This window comes from Lissotriton helveticus, chromosome 6, assembly GCF_964261635.1.
Source record: "Lissotriton helveticus chromosome 6, aLisHel1.1, whole genome shotgun sequence".
NCBI lineage: Eukaryota > Metazoa > Chordata > Amphibia > Caudata > Salamandridae > Lissotriton > Lissotriton helveticus.
Window position 1 is genome coordinate 1,103,801,573 of NC_136067.1, and position 21,907 is coordinate 1,103,823,479.

Genomic DNA, 21,907 nt, shown 5'->3' on the forward strand with positions numbered 1-21,907 from the left:
TCTTCTGTAACTGGAACCACTAGGCTGCACCTGCAGGCCGAAAGACTTAGCGGTGGCTTTGCTGTCTTTGAACCTTTGCAAGGCTGCATCTGCTTTTTTACCAAACAGTCCTGAACCTTCAAAAGAGAGATCAAGAAGAGTCGCCTGGACATCCGGAGAGAACTCCGATGACCTGAGCCAAGCACTTCTCGTGGCAACTGAAGAACCCATAATCCTATCTACAGAGTCCGCAGTGTCCAGACCACTCTGTATAACCTGGCGTGCAGCTGCCTGAGTGTCCGCCAAGACTTCGTTAACATTTTTTCTATCCTAGTCAAATAATTTAGGAACAAGCTGTTTTGCAGAATCCATAAGAGCATGTATGTAACTGCCCAAAAGACAGGTGTCGTTTGTAGACTTCAAGGCCATACTTGATGATGAAAAGATATTTTTAGCCAATTGATCAAGTCTCTTAGAATCTCTGTCTCCAGGGACTTGAGGAAAAGCCCCAGATGATTTCTTAGAACAAGCAGCTTGAACCACCAGGCTCTAAGGAGAAAGATGAGATCTAGGAGGGTCTCCTGGAGCCACCCTGTACCTTCCAGCGACAGACTGACACTGCTGGAGCCAAAAAGGGCTTATGCCAGACTTCCAAGACTGGTTCAGTGATGGCATCATTAAAAGGCAATAATGGCTCTATAACAGTGGAGGGAGAATGTAGAACCTCAGTTAAAATATTAGACTTCTACTCAGCTGTTGGAAGCTTAAGATCTAAAAGTTCTGCTGCCTTCTTAATAACTGTGAGGTAAGGAGCCACATCCTGAGAAGGAATATCTGTAGAGGGAGAAAGTTCCCACTCCGGGGATGTATCCAGTCCACTTGCCTCCTTCAATCCCTCAACTAAGTCTTCCGACTCTTCAAACTCACCTTCCTCTATTTCTACTTCTGATAGCACTGTCCTTCCAAAACTCTGTGCCTCTCGCCTCGACCTTATGCTCGGCCCCGGCGTCAGATCCGGTGCCTAACTTGGATCCGGTGAAACGAGGTCGAGCTGACGGCACCGGAGATGAAGGATATGGCGCCGGGAAATGCCAGGACGGAGCTGCTGGAAGAAACGGCATAGAGGAAGCCTGAGCGAAAGCCTGAGGAACTCCCAGATTAAAGGCCATTGGACCCATGGGACCTAAAGGTGCTCTAGAGGGGTACATAGCTCTCGTAAAGACTCCATACCTTGCATTCAAGTAATGTGATCGATCAGTACCCGGTCCAGGAAAAGGTGTGTAGGGCCCCAGGACATTCTCAGGCTGAGGCATTACCGGAGTCGGGCCAGTCGGTGCCGGCGGTGGAGCCAATAGAGCCACTGTTTCATCTGGATCCTGAGCTTCATTCACTGGAACAGGAGACTGAGCCAACGTTGGAGAATGCACTGGAGAAGCTTCAGGCGAATCCGAACGAACAGGAGTACCTTGAATTGAGCATTGAGGTGATGGAGAGACGAAGTCCTTATGATGTTGAGGTGCTGGCAAAGCAGTCTTCAGAGCCGAAGCCTTGTCTGATCGGCGTCGAGAGCTGTGTCTCTTCTTTTGCTTATGCTTCTTTGACTTCGAAGCATGACCCGAAGTCGACTTCGATCTCGATCTTCTTCGACCTCTCTTGTCTTTTCCCATCTTAGCCATGAATAATTTGGCCTCTCTCTCCTTGTGACAGCAAGAGCAACCCTCGACATTGTGATCCGATGAAAGGCACCAAACCCAATCCTCGTGCGGGGTCTGTAATACACATATGTCCCACACATTCTCTACAGGGCTTGAAACCAGACTTCCTTGAAGACATCTTCAAAAAAGATACAAGAAAAGCAAGCCAGAAACACATTGAAACTACAAAACCACGGAGATGCCCAAAAAACAGTTAGCGTCGACGCTGCGGAAAAAAGGTAACTGACGTCATCACGCCAACGAGGCTCTTTTATGGCTCCAGTGACATCAGCGGAGCCATGCTATTGTGACGTCGTCCTCGTGGAGAGCTACAAAAAAATTCCGAATGCTGCTGGCACAGGGGATATTCACTAGGTGAGGAATCAAGGTGAGGAATCCACTGCCAGATGTATTCATTAGAAATTCAGATTGCTTTTACAGTTGAGAAAACGATTTATAAACTGTTTAATAATATTTGAAATTACTTTGTGATTACTTTTAGATTACTTCGTGATTTATTTTCTAGCTTAGCATGGAACACACTCCTAACACAGTTTAAGCAACACAGGCCATTGACAAACAAGTTAACCCTTGTAAGGCACTAAGTTAATTTAGGTTGCCGTACAAGACTTTTTTCTGAGAAAACCCACCATTCAGTCCTATGGAGAAAACAAAGTGTTGTGTTTACAGGTAGGTAAAATGATTTCAGGATTGGAGTTTTGGGGGTAGAACCAAGGTTCAGGTTGGCACTCAAGGGCAACCACCAGCGGCACTTGGTCGGCCAGGTGCAGAGTGTTGAGGTTAGCCAATGGGGCAAGGGAGCACCTCGGTTGGGGGCTGCTCACAGGCAGGCCACTGTCTCGGGAGCCAAGCTCCTAGCGTTAAGGTCAGGGCATAGGGGGTGCCAGGTTAGCAGCAAGCCCACACCACCAGCGGCGCAAAGGAGACCGGGTGCAGGGTGCTCAGGAGGTGTCGGGAGCCTATGCTTTCCTATGGAGGATGTCAGTCGCGGAAATGGACAGCAGGGTGGAGCCAGAAGACTGGACGAAGTGAATCAATGACTGGAGGATAAAGACGAAGAGTTGCTGGACACCAGGACACCTGTCAGGCACCTCTGGACTTAGGAGCTGCGGTTGCAGTGGTGTCCTTTTATTCCAGGTTCTTCTCACCGGTTCCGGTCACGGTGACCCTTAGGGTTGCGGCTGCAGGGGTTAAGGAGAAGGTCAAGGAAGGCCGTCCAACACTGAAACACTGGTCAGGACCTTGCTGGGTGTTGGGCCACTCTGACTCCGGCCGTGGGATGCAGAATGGGGAGGACTTGCAGATTGGGCTAGATATGGAGTCCTGGCTTGTGTTGGACAAATCTGGTGTCCACAGGAGATCAGAGTTCTTTAGCAAGGTAGGGCAGGTCCCGGGGTTCTTGGAGGCTGCTGGCAGAAGGACACACCAGGTTTAGTTTGTAGGGCTAAGGCCAAAGCAGTTGTTCTCCTCTTCTGCAGCATGGCTCTTCGGTATTTCTTCTTGTCACAACAAATCTGAAAAGGCAAGGTTTAAGGTTGCCCCTAAAGAAGATGATTTAGCGGCGTTAAAGGGGTGTGCAGGTTGAGACCAATGGGTCCCTTCGCTGGGGTATCTACATCCCCTAGTATGCCAACCTCCAGTGGGAGGGTGGGCATAACTCTTCCTGATTGGAGGGGTCCCCTCACCTACAAGATGTCAGGGACTAGGATGTGGGCTTCACCTCGCCTCCCCCACCTGAGAGGTGGGGTTGGCAAAGATGGGCACACCTCCCTTCTTGCCTAGATTTTGTTGCTGGTTCTTGCACCCAAAACGCGGGTCAGAACTGGTGGGAGCCAGTTGCTATTAGCAGCAAAAGGCTGAGGGAGCTAACAAGGTAGCAGGCCTTTGAAACTCCCTCTTCTGGGACCCTGCCCATCCTAGCGGAGGAGGCATGACACCTCTGCCCAGGATGTGCTTTGTTCCCAGACCCAGAGAGCAGAGGGCTCTCTACCCAGGGGCCAGGCAACCTGTATGGTGGTGGCTGTTGGATGGGAGTGAGTCGGGATCCACACTAGAGGTTGGTTGTTTTTCTGGAGGTATCTCTAATATGCCCTCTGTGTGGACTTTTCATTAAATCTAACATTGGCATCAGAGTGGTTTTAATGTGCTGGTGAGTTTGATACTAAACTTCCCAGACATCAGCAAAGCCATCATGGAGTTGCAGAGTTTGTGTTGACAAACTCCAAGTCCATGTACTCAAAATGGCTTCACTGCACTTACAATGTCTGTGAATGGCACCGACATTGTAGGGGCATAGTACTCATGCAGCGATACCCTCACCTGTGGTATGGTGCACCCTGCCTTTAGGGCTGTAAGGCCTACTGAGGTATTGAAATTCTGAACCTTGTTATAAAAGTCTTCGTATCATGACGATTTTGCTATCAGCAGACCGAATATGGCGAGTGCTAGATGTGTGGGTATTTTCGTCCCATTCGAGTGACGAGATCACCATGAAATAAGGGAGTCCGTTCTGAACACTCGGGTTCCATCTTGCGTATGGCAGCCATTTTGTGGTTGCCCTCACATAGGCCGGTGACAGTGGCCGAACGAGTCTCCAAACACACGTACACATTAGCTGTCTTCTGAATGACCTGAGCGAGCGACCCTCTTGCCTGAAGCCAAACTTGTTAAACCAGTCCCTTTCCCGGTAGCTGATCAAGATTACGGATCGAGACACAAAACACCATCAAACCTTTTATTGCGCATAACTATGTCTTATCTTGCTCACACCTGTCTCTGCTCCTTTCTTTATGATCCGTTTACGATGGGGATGTGCCCGTTTTTATGGTGGGTTCGATCGACCTGCCTGATGAAGAATGTTGGGTTTGACCAATAACTGGTTATGGGCTGGACAAACTGAAAAATGGGCTTGTCATCATGATCCTGCCTTTTCTTTCTGTTAAAACATGTGAGTGGTCAACTGTAAATTAGGAATATTTGCCTGAAGCATGATTTTTGGTATAAAAAGGGATGACTGGTTTTGTAAAGAGAGCAGTCTCCCGAGAACATACACCGTGTTGTACTTCTAGGATCTCTGTTACAGGCTGCAGCCAATAAAATATATCTTTGACGTCACCAAGAATCACCCGTGTCTCAGTACTCTAAGACAGGTGGACCCGGAGACTAGGGCGTTTCCCCTGGCGCCGCTGGGTCTTAAATAACCCGGTTCTTCACTACTACAGCGGTGACTTGCCCATGCCACAAGCAGTAATAATGAGCCATGGATGTATGCCATGTCGACTCTTTAGTTTGGTCGGCACCAAAACACTGAGCCTGCAACGGCAGGGTGGGGGTGTTATGTGGACGGGTCTCTGAGGGTGGAATAATGCATGCTGCAGCTCTCAGACGCCCTCGCTAGCCACAAGGCCCTAGGTACCAGGGGTTCCTTTCACAAGGAACTTACAGCTGGCCCAGAGGTATGACAATTGTGGCTAACAAAGGTTCAGTTTAGAGAATGTACACAGGTGCTGGGGCCTGGTTAGCAGAATCCCAGCACACGCTCAGTCAAGTTGGTATCAGGTATCTGGCAAAAGGTTAGGAAGTAACCTTGCAAAAAGGGGCACTTTCCTACAGATGATGTTAGTTTTACTGATAATAATTAGTGGTAGCTTGTTCCAGGATTTTAATTTGTAAATGACCACAGCTAACAGGGGTTCGTAGTTCAATTTTATAATATTGAAAACCTCAGGGCATAACTTGATACCCAGACAAACTGCTGTAATAGTTTCCCCTCGGGAAGGGGAATCCAGCTTAAAATTCAGAAGCATCTGGGTTTTAGATATATTAAGTTTGTACCCAGATACAATGCCACCCCTGGCGGCCTCATTGGCAACATGTTTGGTTGCTATTAATGGATTGGAGGAGAAAACTGCCACATAGTCTGCATATGCAGCGAATTTCTGTTGTTGCTCTCCAACAATCAGAGGTTGAATACCTGCATTCCTACAGAGTGACAGCAGATAGGGCTCTATGCACATAGCGAACAAAAGGTGGGAGAGCGGGCACCTGTGATGGGTGCCTCAGGTTATCTGAAATTGGTTAGAGCAGGTACCTGCGAGAACTACACTTGCCCTGGGTGTTTTAATCAAGGAATGGCTCAGATTAATATATCTTTCGATGACACCAAAGGCCCTCATTGTACTTCAAATAAAGTCCCAAGCAACAAGGTCAAAGGCTTTTTCTGCATCTAAGCGAATCATACGCATATTAATGTTGAGCCTCCCAGCAACCTCGAAAGCTGTAATTACTGTGTTGGTATGACTGGTGGTATATCTACCTGAAACAAACTCATGTTGTTGTGAGGAGACGAAGAAGGAGATTACGAGGGCTAAACACATGGCCAAGATCTTAGTAAACCATTTTGCATCTCTGTTGATCAAAGATATGGGACGATATGATCCAATATTTTTTAACGTTTACCTCATTCCCCTCCTTAATTTGATAGAATCATTCGGCATACCTGTCACTTCGTATGCCGATGATACACAACTCATTGTGCCACTGGACAAACTATCTACCAAAGCTGAACTCAACCTGAAACACTGCCTGACCGAAGTATTTCGATGGATGGACAATAACCACCTGAAATGCAATTCGAGCAAAACGGAGATCCTCCCGATCGGCACAATATCTCCTTTTGTCCAGCACTCTGGTGGCCGGATAATTCTGTTGCCCCTCCCCAGACAGTATCATCGGCCAGGAATCTCGGCGTCATCTTTGACTCCGAACTCTCCTTTGACCAGCATGCCAGAACCGTCGCAGGTAAATGCTTCGGAACGATCAGATCTCTGAGAAAGTTTTTCGACTTTCTCCCCATCGATGCCAGAAAGACGGTGACAATCGCACTCATAATCTCACGATTGGATTACTGCAACGGCTTGCTCGCAGGAGTCAAAAAGAGCACCATCTTAAAACTGCAGAGCGTACTTCACACAGCCGCCCGTCTCGTCCTAGGCCTACCTCGCAGATCATCTATCTCTGCAGCGCTTCGTTCACTTCACTGGCTCCCCCTTCACAAAAGGATTCTTTTTAAAATCCTGGTCACAGCCTTTCGTGCCTACAACAAGACAGGCCCTAAATACCTCACCAGGCGCTTTCCCCACTACGTGCCCAGCCGTCACCTTCGTTCAACCGCTGACAATCTCATCCTTCTCCCGAAATACAATCTGAAAACGAAGGGTGAGAAGACCCTCAGTTTCCTTGCAACTAAAGCTTGGAACAAACTACCCAAAACTCTTAAACAACAAACCCAGGAAAAACCCTTTAGAAAGCTTCTAAAGACATGGATCTTCAATCTCCCGGACGACTACTCCAAAGCTTCCATCTAATCCTCTCGGACTGGTTCATTTAGGTTTCTAAGCGCCAAGATGCTCCCTCCGGAGCGAACGTCGCGCTCTATAAATACCCTACAAATACAAATACAAATATCCTCTGAAGGCTTATCTTTTTTTTTTTTTTAAATACAGTAATATTGATAGAATTCCTTGTATCTGGGATATCTCCCGCAATATAAATGGGTTGAGCTATCTCGAAGAATTCCACAGCTGTTAAATGCTTAAATACCTTGTAGAACTCCAGAGGTATAGCATCCTCACCTGCTGCCTTACCAGTTGGCAAAGCCTTTAATGCAGCATCAATCTCCAATATAGAGAACTCAACATCTGATGAACTGTGAGCTAGGCAAAATGTTTAAATGATAGCGCAAGCTAGAATCATAACACCATATCACAATGAAAAAACCTTCATAAATATTGCTACACATACCACACAGCTATGAGTATATGCTAAAAAACAGTCTTTTCTGGGCTGCAAATTAGTGCTTTAAAATGCCATAGGTTAGCGCTGTTATGCTTTTAGGAGTGCATGTGGCAGTAAACAGATCATTAACTTCAGCAAATTGAAAACAATCACTTCTGTTGGCCTACTTCATAGCTCACCTTTATTCTCTAGAATCTGCCCAGGCTGAAGTGCTATTCCATTGAATGGTGTAGATGAAACCCGAGCAGCTGCAGATGCAAAGTCTCCAGAACAATTGGGATTTGGTGCCAGTGTTTTATCACAAAAATAATACAAAACTGTGTTATCTGATAAAAAATCTGTAGCAGGAAAATCAGCCTAAAATGGAAAACAGCAATGTCAGGTACGAACATAACACTCATGCAAACAATCGAATTACAATTACATGCCTTTTGCAATAGGAGAATACCGCAAATCTAAACTTAAAAAGACTGATATCTAACAGTCTTATTGAAGCCTTGGTCCTCAAAATGAACACAGTTCTTCATGTTACAAGTGCACTAGGCTATTTTCAGAATATCCTTTCAGTGTACACTGTCAAGTTTATAAGTCACATTAGTCCATTAGTCTAAATTCTCCTTTTCAAGAATACATATTACATCAGGTTTATTTAGGTTTTTGGACCAGTCAAGTGAACAGGTAGGCTATGCCTGTTGCCTTGGCAAGGAGGGTGATCATTTGATGAGTAAGAACACTATACATCTGAACAGACCTTACCAAATGAACAAGTTACTTGCCTTCGGTAACGATATATCTGTAAGAGACATATATTAGTTATGGATTCCTCACCTTAGAATTGGCTTCAGGCCTCAAACTGGATCAGGATAATTTTTCTTCAGCAGTACCCCTTCACGTCGGTGGGTGGCAGCGGTCGACTCCAGGTTCGTCGTTGGCATTGCCGGAATGACGTTGCAGTATCTACTTAGATGCCGCCCCTGCACGCTGACGTCAGTTCTTTACACTACATTCAACGCCAGATTCGCAGAGCCATGCAAGACACTGACCACTGGTGCACACAACTAGGGCCCTGAAAAGGAGTACCTTACCCTAGAAATCAGTTTGAAGAACGGGGAGGATGGGTGGGGCGGTGAGGAATCCATAACTAATATATGTCTCTTGAAGATATATTGTTACCGAAGGTAAGTAACTTGTTCATCTGAAAGAGACTATTAGTTATGGATTCCTCACCTTCTAATAGATACCCAGGCAATACCAACCCCGGAGGTGGGTCTGCGAACTAAGTTCACAACAGAAAGTCCTGGAGAACTGAACGGCCAAAGAAGCAGTCTCTCCGGACTTGGCTGTCCAGGCAGTAATGTTTGGTGAACATGTGCAATGAAGCCCATGTGGCTGCATGGCTGATGTCATGAAGAGGGACTTCACGTCCCAAAGCAGTAGTGGCTGCAATAGCCCTGGTGGAATGGGTGCGCAGTCACACTGCAGGTTCCTTCTTTGCCAAGGAATAACAGATTTTGATGCAAAGATCGACCCATCGTGAGATGGTCCGCTTTTGCACGCCCGACCTTTTTTGGTGCCCACATAGCCAACGAAGACCTGGAATTGCTTTGTGGGATCCAGATGGAAGGAAAGCACACGTTTTGGATCCAGACGGTGGAGCCTCTCCTCCTCTTTAGAAGGATGCGGGGACAGGAAGAAGGTTAGCAAAGTGATGGACTGCCCTATGTGGCAAGAGGTAACTACTTTGGGAAGGAAAGGAGGCCTAGAGCAAAGGACAACTTTGTCCGGATGAACACCCAGGAATGGAGGTTTGGAAGAAAGAGCATGAAGCTCACTCACCCTGCGAGCAGAGGTGATGGCAACCAAAAAGGCAGTTTTAAGAGTTAAAAGTCTGAGAGGACAGTTATGCAGCAGCTCGAAAGGAGCACACAAGGTAGGTCAGACCCAGGTTCAAGTCACACTGGGGCATTACAAAAGGAATTGGAGGAAACAAGTGAGTACTGCCCTTAAGGAAGCAACTTACAATAGAGGACTTGAAAAGAGAAGGTTGATCAGGAAGCCAAAAGATAGCCTTTCAAAGTACCCAGAGCAGAGCCCTGCTGGGCTAAAGAAAGAATGAAGAGGATAACCTACCACACAATTGTTCCATCTACAGGCTTATACCGTTTTGGTGGTGGGACGTGTGACTGCCAAGATAACGTTACAGACTTCAGGAGGAAGGTCGAAAGCTGTCAACTGTTGCCGCTCAATCTCCACGCAAGGAGATTGAGGCTGGACAGGTTCAGGTGGAGGACCGTCCTCCGTTGCTACGACAGAAGATCCTCTCGAATGGGCAGGCTGATCGGAGGATCGATGGCCATGTGCAGAAGCTCGGGATACCAGACTCTTCGTGCCCAGTCTGAGGCAACAAGAATGACTTGGGCCCGGTCGCACTTGAACTTCTTCAGCACTCTGGGCAGAAGTGGTATAGGCGGAAAGTTGTATAGAAGAGTGCAACTCCACTCGTGACGAAAAGCGTTGCCTAGTGAGTGCCGCCTTGGAAATTCCAACGCGCTGAACAGCTGACATTGCACATTCTCTTTGGTGGCGAATAGATCTAACCTAAGCTCTCCCCACTGCTGAAAGAGACCTTGCACCACCTCTGAGTGAAGACGCCATTCGGGATCCATCATGCACAGGCAGCTGAGTACATCCGCCCTGGCGTTCAGAGAACCTGCCAGTTGTTGAACCACCAGGAACATGCCCTAACGTTCCAGCCACTTCAAGAGACAAAGTGCCTCCTGACAGAGGGTCCACTACCCCACCTCAACCTGTTTGTTGCAGTACCACATGGGGTGGTGTTGTCAATGAACACCTGCACTACTCTCCCCACTTGGCAGAAGGAAGGAATGAAGGACTTCAGTGCAGGACAGATCGCCCAAAGCTCCAGAAGGTTGATATGGAGCCCGGACTCTGCTAGAGACCAGAGGCCTCTGATTTACGCATCTCCCATGTGGCTGCCCACCCCAGAAGTGATGCACAAGTTACTACTTGTGTAACGATATATCTGTAAGAGACATTAGTTAGTATTAGATTCCTTACCTTAGAATATCCCCAGGCGTCAGACTGGATCCGGAACTTTTTGCGTAGCAGTACCCTTGCGCGTCGGTAGGCGTCGTCTGCGGCTCCGCGTCCGTCGCCGGCGTCGTGGGCGCCGTGATGACGTCGTCGGAGTACTTAGACGCCGCCTCTGCGTGCTGACGTCAGTTCTTAGACACAGCTTTTCCGCGCCAGAAACGCAGAGCCATGTTAAAAACCAACACTGGTGCCATTGAAACTAGGGCCCTGAAGGGGCGAACCCTAACCCTAGATATTGGTTCGCAGAACGGGGAGGATGGGTGGGTCGGTAAGGAATCTAATACTAACTAATGTCTCTTACAGATATATCGTTACACAAGTAGTAACTTGTGCATCTGAAAGAGACACGTTAGTATTAGATTCCTTACCTTAGAATAGATACCCCAGCAATACCAACCCCGGTGGTGGGTCTGCGAACCAATAATCACACCAGAAAGTCCTGGAGGACGGAACGGCCAAAGAAGCCATCCCTCCGGACTTGACTGTCCAGGCAGTAGTGTCTTGCAAACGTGAGCAGCGATGCCCACGTAGCTGCCTGACAGATGTCTTGTAAGGGCACACCCCTGCCCAGGGCAGTGGTGGTCGCCGTCGCTCGGGTAGAATGAGCCCGCAGTCCAACCGGGGGCTCCTTCCTAGCCAAGGAGTAGCATGCCTGAATACACAGGATGATCCACCGGGAGATGGTCCTCTTGTTCACCGCTTTCCCCTTCTTAGCGCCCACGTAACCAACAAAGAGCTGGTCATCCACCCGGAACTGGCGTGTGCGATCCAAATAGAATGAGAGCGCACGTTTTGGGTCCAGACGGTGGAGCCGCTCTTCCTCTTTAGAGGGATGCGGTGGCGGGAAGAAGGTAGGCAAGGTGATGGACTGCCTGATGTGAAAGGCCGTGACAACCTTGGGCAGGAAAGAAGGTTTGGTACGAAGCACCACTTTGTCCGGATGGACAGAAAGGAAAGGTGGAGTACAAGAAAGAGCCTGGAGCTCACTCACTCTCCTGGCAGAGGTGATGGCAACCAGGAAAGCAGTCTTCAAAGTCAGAAGGCGAAGAGGACAGTTGTGAAGTGGCTCAAAGGGAGCGCACATCAGGAATGTCAAAACCAGGTTCAAGTCCCACTGAGGCATCACAAACGGAACAGGAGGAAACGTGTGAGTGATGCCCTTAAGAAATCTGTTAACAATAGGGGACTTGAACAAAGAAGGCTGATCAGGTAGCCTGAGAAAGGCTGAAAGGGCAGAAAGGTAGCCCTTGATAGTGCCCAGAGCAGAGCCCTGCTGGGCAGGAGAAAGAAGGAAGAGAAGAACCTCAGAAAGAGGGGCAGAAAGAGGATCCACAGCCTTTGCTGTGCACCATGCCACAAATCTGTTCCACCTGCAGGCGTATACCGACTTTGTGGAGGGACGCCTGGCTGCCAGAATGATGTTACAGACTTCAGGAGGCAAGTCAAATGGCCTCAACTGTCGCCGCTCAATCTCCAAGCATGGAGGTGGAGACTGGACAGGTTCGGGTGGAGGACCGTCCCCTGCTGCTGCGACAGAAGGTCCTCCTGAAGAGGCAGACGAACCGGGGGATCGACTGACATACTGAGTAGCTCTGGATACCAGTACCTTCTGGCCCAGTCCGGAGCCACAAGGATGACTTGGGCCTGGTCGCGCTTGATCTTCTTCAGCACTCTGGGCAGAAGTGGTATAGGCGGAAAGGTGTACAACAGACCGCAACTCCACTCGCGACGAAAATCGTCTCCGAGCGAGTGCCGCCTTGGAAATTCCAACGCGCAGAACCGATGACATTGCGCGCTCTCTTCGGTGGCGAATAGATATAACCAAGGTTCTCCCCATCGCTGAAAGAGGCCTTGCGCCACATCCGAGTTCAGACGCCATTCGTGATCCATCAAGCACCGACGGCTGAGCTCGTCCGCCCTGGCGTTCAGAGAACCTGCCAGGTGTTGAGCCACCAGGGTCACGCCCTGGCGTTCCAGCCATTGCCAAAGGCGAAGAGCCTCTTGACAAAGGATCCACGACCCCACCCCGCCTTGTTTGTTGCAGTACCACATGGCGGTGGTGTTGTCCGTGAACACCTGCACTACACTCCCCCGGACAGAGGGGAGGAATGCCTTCAGTGCCAGACGAATCGCCCTGAGCTCCAACAGGTTGATGTGGAGCCGGGTCTCCGCCAGAGACCAGAGGCCTCTGATCTCCGCCTCTCCCAGGTGGCCACCCCAGCCCTGGAGGGACGCGTCCGTCACAACAACGTGCTCCGGTTGGGGAAGGGAGAGGGATCTGCCGCTGACCCAATCGCGGTCCGTAAGCCACCACTGCAGCTGTCTCACAGTGCCCTCCGAGATCAGGACGTGGTCGGATAGGTTGCCCTGATGCTGGGCCCACTGAAACTTCAGGTCCCACTGCAGAGCCCGCATCCACCACCTGGCGTGATGCACCAGTAGAATGCAGGAGGCCATCAGCCCCAGCGTCAACCTGACCGAAACCCGGGATAACGGCTGAAAGATGGGAATCAGAGCCTGAATATCCCGGACCCGCTGTTCGGGCGGATAAACCCGAAACCGCGCCGAGTCCAGAACCGCTCCGATGAAGAGGAGCTTCTGAGAGGGACACAGGTGTGACTTTGGCACATTGATGGAGAACCCCAGCAGGTGCAGGAGGTCTGCCGTCGTCTGGAGGTGGCTGACGACTGTCTGGGGCGAGCCCGCCTTCAACAACCAGTCGTCGAGGTAGGGGAAGACTGAAACCCCTAACCTGCGCAGATGAGCTGCGACCACCGCCATCACCTTCGTGAACACCCGTGGGGCGCTGGTAAGGCCGAAGGGGAGCACGGTAAACTGAAAGTGCTCGTGGCCCACCATGAACCGCAGGTAGCGCCGGTGGGCAGGCAGGACGGGGATATGAAAGTAAGCGTCCTGCAAGTCCAACGCTACCATCCAGTCTCCTGGGTCCAGGGCAGCCAGGACCTGAGCCAGTGTCAGCATCTTGAACTTCCCCTTCCGGAGGAAGCCGTTGACGTCCCGTAGGTCCAAGATAGGGCGTAGGCCCCCTTTGCCCTTCTTGGGTACCAGAAAGTAGTGGGAGTAGCAACCACACCCTACTTCTGGCCCAGGAACGTGCTCGATGGCCCCCTTGGCCAAGAGGGCCGTAACTTCCTCCTGCAGAAGTCGCAAGTGATCCCCCGATACACGGTGGTTCTGCGGTGGCATGGCTGGAGGAGTCGCCTCGAAGGGGAGGGAGTAGCCCCTTCGGCCGATTTGCAGCACCCACCTGTCCGATGTGACAGTGCGCCAGTGGAGGTGGTGATGGCGAACCCTGCCCCCCACTGGCGTCACATGGGCCTGAAAGCACGGACTAGGAGGGTTTTGAGGCGGATGCTGCGGGGGAAGGTGTGGACTGACCTCGCCGCTGCCCCCGACCACCTGGACGGCGGTTCCCACGGCCGCCAACGCGTTGGGTATTGCCCTGCGGTGCGTGGCTGGCGGCACGTGTGGGCGCACCCCTTCCGTGGCCACGAAAGGAGTGATAGGCAGCCGGTTGCTGGCGCTGGCCCGAGAGGCCTAAGGACTTGGCCGTAGCCCTGGAGTCCTTAAAACGCTCAAGCGCATGGTCTGCCTTGTCGCCAAAGAGGCGACGGCCATCGAACGGAATGTCCATAAGCGTGTTCTGGACATCTGCCGAGAAGTTGGCGGACCTCAGCCAGGCGTGGCGTCTGACCGCCACCGTCGTTGCCATCGCTCTACCCAGCGAGTCAGTGGTATCCAGCCCACACCGGATGGATTACTTGGCTGCATCCCGGCCCTCCACAAGGGCTTGGCCGAGTTTGGCCCGTACCTCCAACGGACACTCTGGCAGCACTTCCGCGACCTTATCCCACACAGAGTGGGTGCAACGTCCCAAGAGGCAGGCGGTGTTAGAAGACCGCAGGCCGAGGCTAAGTGATGAGAAGATCTTCTTCCCATACTGGTCATACCTCTTGGATTCCCGGTCCGGGGGGGCGGACAGGAATGCGGTCTGGGAATTGGAGGCCTGGATGACCTGGCTCTCAGGGGTAGGGTGGGAGGACAGAAAACATGGGTCGCCCGGGGCTGGGCGGTGGCGTCTGGCCACGTTCCTATCTACGGGCGAACCCGTAGCGGGCTTGGACCAAGTGCCCAGCAGAACGTCGGTCAAGGCCTCATTAAAAGGCAGCAGAGGCTCGGCCGAGCTTGACTGCGGTTTAAGGACCTCAGTGAGGAGGTTAGTCCTCACGGCCGCGACGGGGAGCTCAAGGCCCAAGGCCTTGGCAGCCCTCATCAGCACCACACTATAAGTTGCCCCCTCCTCCGATGCCACGGAAGGAGGGGAGACAAAACCAGTGTCTGGAGAGGTGTCCAGGCCACTGGCCTCCCCAAGGTCTCCTGTCCAGTCCTCATGAGACTGACACTCCCTGGTCAGAGGGTCCTCAGACCCCTCCCAGTCCTCTTCATCACCCATCTCCTGAAATTCAGGGTTCTCATCCAATGGGGCCTGCTCGTAGAGAGAGAACTCTCCAACCGGCGTCTGGAGCGGCGCCCATCGGGGCCGTCCCGACGCCGGAACAGGAACGAAGGTGGAACCGGGGACGGCGCCGCCCGAGGCCGGCGCCGGAGGCGACACATTAGGGTCCGACGCCCGGGAGGTCGTCAGATCCACCGGCGACGAACCAGATCCCGAAGGAGGACCAGCGGCATCCTGCGGCGCCGGCGGCGTCGGAACAACTGGACCCCTCGGCACCGGCGGCGTTGGGATAACGGGGACCTGCGGCGCCGGGCCCGAAGGCGTCGGCAGCGTCGGGGCCAAAGCACCCGACGGCGTCGGGGCCGGAGCCGCCGACCCGCTAGGGCCCCCAGACGGGTCCGCTGGGCCCGAAGGCGCCGCGGAGCCCGTCGGAGGAGAGTTTCCTCATGGCCATGAGGAAGCGCTCGACCTCCTCCGGCGTCGCGTTCAGCCCAGGGACCGGAGGGTGTGGAGCTGCACGCGGCGGCCGCGACTCCGACGGAGCCGCGTGGGCGGTGTCACCCCAACCCCCGGCCGCATCGCGCGAGCGTCGGGGGGGAGTCCGAGGAGCGATGACGCCGCTTGGACTTCTTGTGCCTCTTACCTGACGACGACTACGACCCGGAGGAGTGCGGCCTATTCTCGGAGCTGTGATGGCTCCGAGCCCGCGACCTGTCTCTCGACCTCCCATGGGATCGGGACCTCTCACGGCGCGGGGCCGACTGCCGGAGTTCGAGGCGCCTACGGGACCGCTCCCGCCTGGCTTTCGAAGAGAGGGCCCGGCAGTCGGAGCAGGCCTTGTCGTCGTGGTCGACGCCCAAACACGACAAACAGACGCGGTGAGGATCCGTGACCGACATCAGCCGGTCGCAATCGTCACAAGGTTTGAAGCCGGGCATCCCTAAAGGCACCGTGTCGGAGTCGAGAGACTCGAAATAGGATCAAAAAGGATCAAAAAAGTTAGTCAAAAAGTGACTAGGGTTACTGCTTTTTCCAGATCTGCGCTTGCTGGCGCGGAAAAAAGAAGAACTGACGTCAGCACGCAGAGGCGGCGTCTAAGTACTCCGACGACGTCATCACGGCGCCCACTACGCCGACGACGGACGCGGAGCCGCAGACGACGCCTACCGACGCGCAAGGGTACTGCTACGCAAAAATTTCCGGATCCAGTCTGACGCCTGGGGATATTCTAAGGTAAGGAATCTAATACTAACGTGTCTCTTTCAGATGCATCTGTCACCACTGTGAACTCGGGCTGGATAAGGGAGAGGGACCTACCGTTGACTCAATCCCAGTTTGTTAGCCACCACTGCAATTGGTGGGCAGCGCCCTCCGAGATCTGGACGCAATCTGAGCGATTCCCCTGATGCTGTGCCCATTGGAACTTCAGTTACCACTGCAGAGGCAGCATATGTCACCTGGCATAGTGCACCAGCAGGAGGCCATGAGGCCCAGTAGCCTCAGGGTCAGTCTGAGCAATACCCGGAATAGAGGATGAAAGATCAGAATCATAGCCCGAATATCCCAGACTCGCTGATCGGGAGGATAAGCCCCAAACTGCGCTGTGTCCAGAACCGCTCCGATTAAAAGGAGCTTCTGAGAGGGAATCAGGTGTGAATTCAGCACATTGATGGTGAACCCCAGTGAATGCAGGAGATCGGCTGTAGTCTGGAGGTGGGAGACGACAGCCTGGGATGAGCCCACCTTTAACAGCCAGTCATCCAGATAGGAGTAGACTGGAACCCCGGATCGGTGTAGATGAGCTGCGACCACCGCCATCACCTTCATGAACACCTGAGGGGTGCTGGTAAGGCCAAAGGGGGGCACAGTAAAATGCTCATGGCCCACCGTGAACGGTAGGTAACATCGATGGGCCGGCAGGACAGGGATGTGAAAATAAGCATCCTGCAAGTCCAATGCTACCATCCAGTCTCCAAGGTTGAGGGCAGACAGGACATAAAACTGTGTCAACATTTTGAACGTCTCCTTCGGGAGGAAGCGGCTGACGTTCCTGAGATCCAAGATAGGACGCAGGCCTAGTGGGAATAACAACCACGACCTACTTCTGGGGCAGGAACTTGTTTGATGGGGAGGTGTCCAGACCACTGGCATCAGCCAACTCCGCTCTCCAGTCCGGTTCTTCTATCTGGTCAGCTAGAGGGTCCACAGACCCCTCGCAGACCTGCTCACCCTCCTCTGGTAGCCACTCAAGGCAATGGGGAACACCAGGGGAGAACAGGGGTACAAAAGTACCGGTCGGTGCCGGTCCCGACATCAGGCCGGCTACGTGTCCACAATAAGGGTGAGGCTGGGGTCGACGTCCGTTGGGGACACAACCGGAGTCGGAGGGGGCGGGGGTGTTGCCAATGGATTCGGCAACAGAGGAGGTGTCACAAGGTAGACCACGCCGATCCGGAGCCAGGCCTGATCAGGCTGAATCTGCGGGGCCTGAAGGCGCAGCATCTGGAGCAAAGCTATAGATCACAACCGACAATATGCCCCATATATTTTTAAGGCAATACGCCCTCAATTGGTAGCCTGCAGCCGATATTGTGCTGTCAGGCATGCCGTCAGGGGTTCGTCAAGGTGCCAGGCATCGTAACCGGAGAACAGAAGCAGGAAGCCTGCTCCAGATGCTGTGTATACATGGGGAAACCATTCACATTGCTGAGTGCCAACGAACAGAAATAATTTAGAAATCTTGGAGGGAAGTGCTAATAAGCTGACACACTTTGTCTATGCCCATGAACATGCAGTCTTTGGATTAGATCTAATCATATTGTAGATCACACTATGGATCGCTACCAATTGAGAATTTGAAGTTGAAACTTTGCTGTTTATGGATCCTTGCAATTGGATCCACACATCTATCAACCTAGTTACCCCTATATGATATGGGGAACAACTAATGCCCTGAAGAAGTCCACTTCAAGGGCGAAACGCGTTGGCTGTGCCACTTTCAATAAGTGATGCTTATGATCTTGTTTTTATAAACCTTTTTGATACTGTAATAAAGGAAACTTTGGAAGAACACTGCTGTTTGGGAATAGATTGTATATTTGCTTTCCCTGTATATTGAGAAGTGGGGCACCTGTGCTTTTGTTTAAAATTGTTGAGTTTCGTTGGGAATAACATTGTGACAGTGGGTGTGATACAGTGTGCACACATATCCTCGAGTATAGATGAGGTCAGAATAACGGAGGGATAGCAACTCGGGTGCTGCCGATTGACGGGATCCACTGTCGGGCGCATTGTTTTTACATCTAGTCCATGGGTGTCGGAGTAGCTCAGGAACTACTAATAGCTCACCAAAGCCCTTGAAGTAGCTCTCCAAAGGGATGCTCGGCGCAGTACATCATTCAGAGGGTTTATGCACATTAAAGACTACAGCACTGAACATTTTAAAACCCTGAGTGGAAGCCTAACCATATGGAAGGGCCTCACACTAAGACAAATACAAGCTGTTAGCCTATAGGACCAGCAACGTGACCACATGTATCTACAAAAGGATTAAACTTGGTGTAGGCTCCACTCTCACAATGTGTGGCCAACTGTCCAGGTAAGAAGAGTGCCAGCAGTAGCAAGAGCTGGAGACATTGTAGGGTCACTTTGGAGTGGGTCAGCAGGAGGCAGAGAATGAAAGTGTATGAGTTGGGTGAATGATTAACCACAAACTTAGGAGAGCAGAGATGGGATCCAGAGCCAAGATCCACTTCTGAGCCACACCGATATGCACCATTGTGTATGCATGCATGTACATATATGTGTCTGGTATTATGTTTGTTCCTGATAAGAAGTGTTTTTCCCTGGAAGCGACGATTGATAGCAAGGACCATCAAAAATATGTGTTGCTCCCCTTCATACCGGGTTACTCTCTGGGACAATTGTGTCCGTTTCTTGAAACAGTAACGGCCCTGCCATAATTGTCTTCCTTGGCATATTTTGGGTATTCTTGCTCTCACTGTGCATTCTGGGAGAAATCACTGACATTTTGTGATCACGATCGACAGAATTTTGTCCACCACTGACATAATGGTGGCTGCCTCTGGCATAATAATGTCCATGACTGACGGTTTGTGAGCACCCTACTGGTTTGTTTCCAATCTTGGCACAGTGAAGTCTAATACAATGGTGTGCATATTGGCATATTAAAGGTGTCCTGTGTATTATTAGTATTATTAGCTAGCATTCATGGCAATTACACATAAAGCCTAAGCATCTGAAGAAGATTCTGTCCATGTGAAGCATTTGTGCATTTGCATACTTAATGAAAATGAAAAGCTGATATTGGGACTGCTTATTTTGCTAAAAATTAAAATTGCGATTTTGGAGGCAAACATGTTCCTATCAGAACATAAACTTGGAAAATTGAGTTTGGAGAAAATGGAAGACAGTTGAAAAGGTTTATTTTCATAATCTAACATGCTGACAAAGACAAAGGGGTTGCATTAAAAAAAACGCTGATAGTTGAATGTTAATTCAAGCTGCGTTTGAGAGAAAGATTTGCACACCTTACACAGCGAGGCAAACACACCAGTGCTTGCCCCGTGATGAAGGCAGCTTTCTTTTTAGATTGAAGCAAGGGTTTGTTGTCCCCTCCCCCCATATACTCCTGCTCCCCCTCCCCAACTGCAACTACAGTGCTGTTTGATTAAGAGCTGCAGTGCAGGCGGCAAAATGTCCTTTAGCGCGAAAAAAGCAACACAAAGACCACATAACGGGGGGAAATATTGCTGTGGTTAAGTAATTTGTGCCAGAGGTAGTAGGGGCATTATTTTATTACTACAAAAAGAGGGAAGGAGGGTCATAGGGGAATTTTGAGACCAAGCCTAGGTTAAGCCCCCAACACAATACTTTAAACACAAGAAAACCTAGGGGTCTATAATAATAGGATATCTTAGTGCCCTCATTCCATAGCACAAGCTTACTGGAAGACAATAGTAGGAGTAGGATAAAGATAAAATGAAATCAAAAGAGGTGTAAGTGATTGTAACAAAGAACCCGCTTGGTTCGTAGGATTCCCATCAAACACTTGTATGATCAAATTCTATCATCTGGTCATCCTCCAGGGAAAAAAAGTCTCTAGATCATTGAGACCCATATGTACCCTGTTGTAGAGCGGGGTCAATGCCCACAAGCACTAAGTGACCAGTGATAGACAAAAGATGGGTATAGGTGCAGTGCAAAAAAGAAAGGTGGTGAGAGTAAAATAGAATAGAGGGCAGAACAGTACTTTTATTAGAAATCTGTTCTCTTCCTAATTAAAACCAAAACGAACAGTGCAAAAATGCAGTATGGAAGCAAATTACTGCATTACTGGCCAACATGTTTCAACCTAACTGGGAAGGACCCAAGGTTTTCATCAGGGCCCTGTTCACAACATTGCTACTGCTTAGTGAAAAACAAATATATAAGACCCAATGTGATAACCAACAAAGGATACAGCGTATGGGTTCAGCACTCCGCCGTGCAGAAGGTTCCAATAAGTGATCTACAAAAAACACAAACACCCCCAAATTTCAGAAAATCAACGGTGCAAATAATCCTACAGCCTCTAACTTTAATATAAGGTCAAAAAGTACCACTCACCCTGTTCTGCCGGGGAGAAGACCTCACCTCACCTGGACTCAAACTCAGGAAGGAAGGGAGGCCACGCTCTAAAAGAAATACGAAGCATAAGAGAAGGAATACAGCCCATGGTTTGGTAACCCTGTTTGTTATCTCCTACCAACAGATGATCTGTCATGCCTCTATTTCTATTATACTCCTTTCAGCAAATTACTCAAGAAAACTGGCTCTACCTCAACACAGCATTACTTACTCTCAGTTTAAACCAAGCTTATAACCATACAAATGAGTCCAATGCCCATTGAAGCACCCATAGCAATATGATACTAAGTGCTATAGTAACAGAACAAAACCGGATTGTCAAACGCACACACTCGCGTCAGTACCAATACGTTAGTCCAAAGCCACTCACCTCTCCGTCGTTGCCCCAGACAGTATCTGAGTAAGGGGGAGGCAACGAAACGGAGATGTGTAAGTGGTTAAAAGCCCACATGGGGACACGCCCAAAACGACGCGCATAATGTTTGTAGCACTGAGGAGTGCCGTTTTAAAACTGACCGATTTGCCTGACGAGAACAGCGCCGCCATTGCCTCAAGACGCCGATGTCCTCCACCAAGCAACCCCTCGCGATAGTGCGCCAGCCTTGCACATGCGCAGCAGCACTCTCCTAAGCTGCGCGAGACTTAGGAACTACAAAATGACGAAAATCTCGTCTAAGCTGTAGTTCATTATCGTAAAGTCATCCTAGACATCCAATCTTCGCGATCTACGCCTGTACAGGCATGTCCAGTAAGCTAATGTCTAAAACAAGTAACTATATAATTCTCATGGCAAATCAACAAAATCTTAATTAGGATTGCAACATGTGAGGAACTAACGTGATAGACGTCACCAATCCAAACTAATGCACCAAGCCACAACTTAGTGTCTATATAGCGGGGAGGACGCAGGTGAAGCTAGCCGCCCTTAGGTGGATAACGGGGGCTCCACCCATCAGTAGTTAATCTAAGGGACCCAACCCTCATGTGAGAGTAGCCTTGTCGTGATGGAATGTGTAGGAGACCAACCACCCCAAAACCAACAGTTATGGTGTCACATATGTATTAATCAGCAAGTAATGCTCACATAATTATTAGAGGGTGGTCCAAGGGATTTCGTCGTTGAGTCCCTGGCTGTCTAGACGTAATTGGTAAATCCATTTCTGTTCTTTCAGAAAAA

The 21,907-nt window shown here is 50.4% G+C and overlaps 1 protein-coding gene across 1 annotated transcript in view; it reads right to left on the bottom strand.

Moving 5' to 3' along the window:
• The window catches only part of BUB1 (BUB1 mitotic checkpoint serine/threonine kinase), an 851,273-nt gene that overhangs the window by 258,931 nt on the left and 570,435 nt on the right, over window positions 1–21,907 (bottom strand). The window contains exon 23 of the mRNA XM_078648762.1: window positions 7,670–7,847. Within this exon, the coding sequence (XP_078504888.1) occupies window positions 7,670–7,847 (178 nt within the window). The remainder of the gene's footprint in view (window positions 1–7,669; window positions 7,848–21,907) is intronic.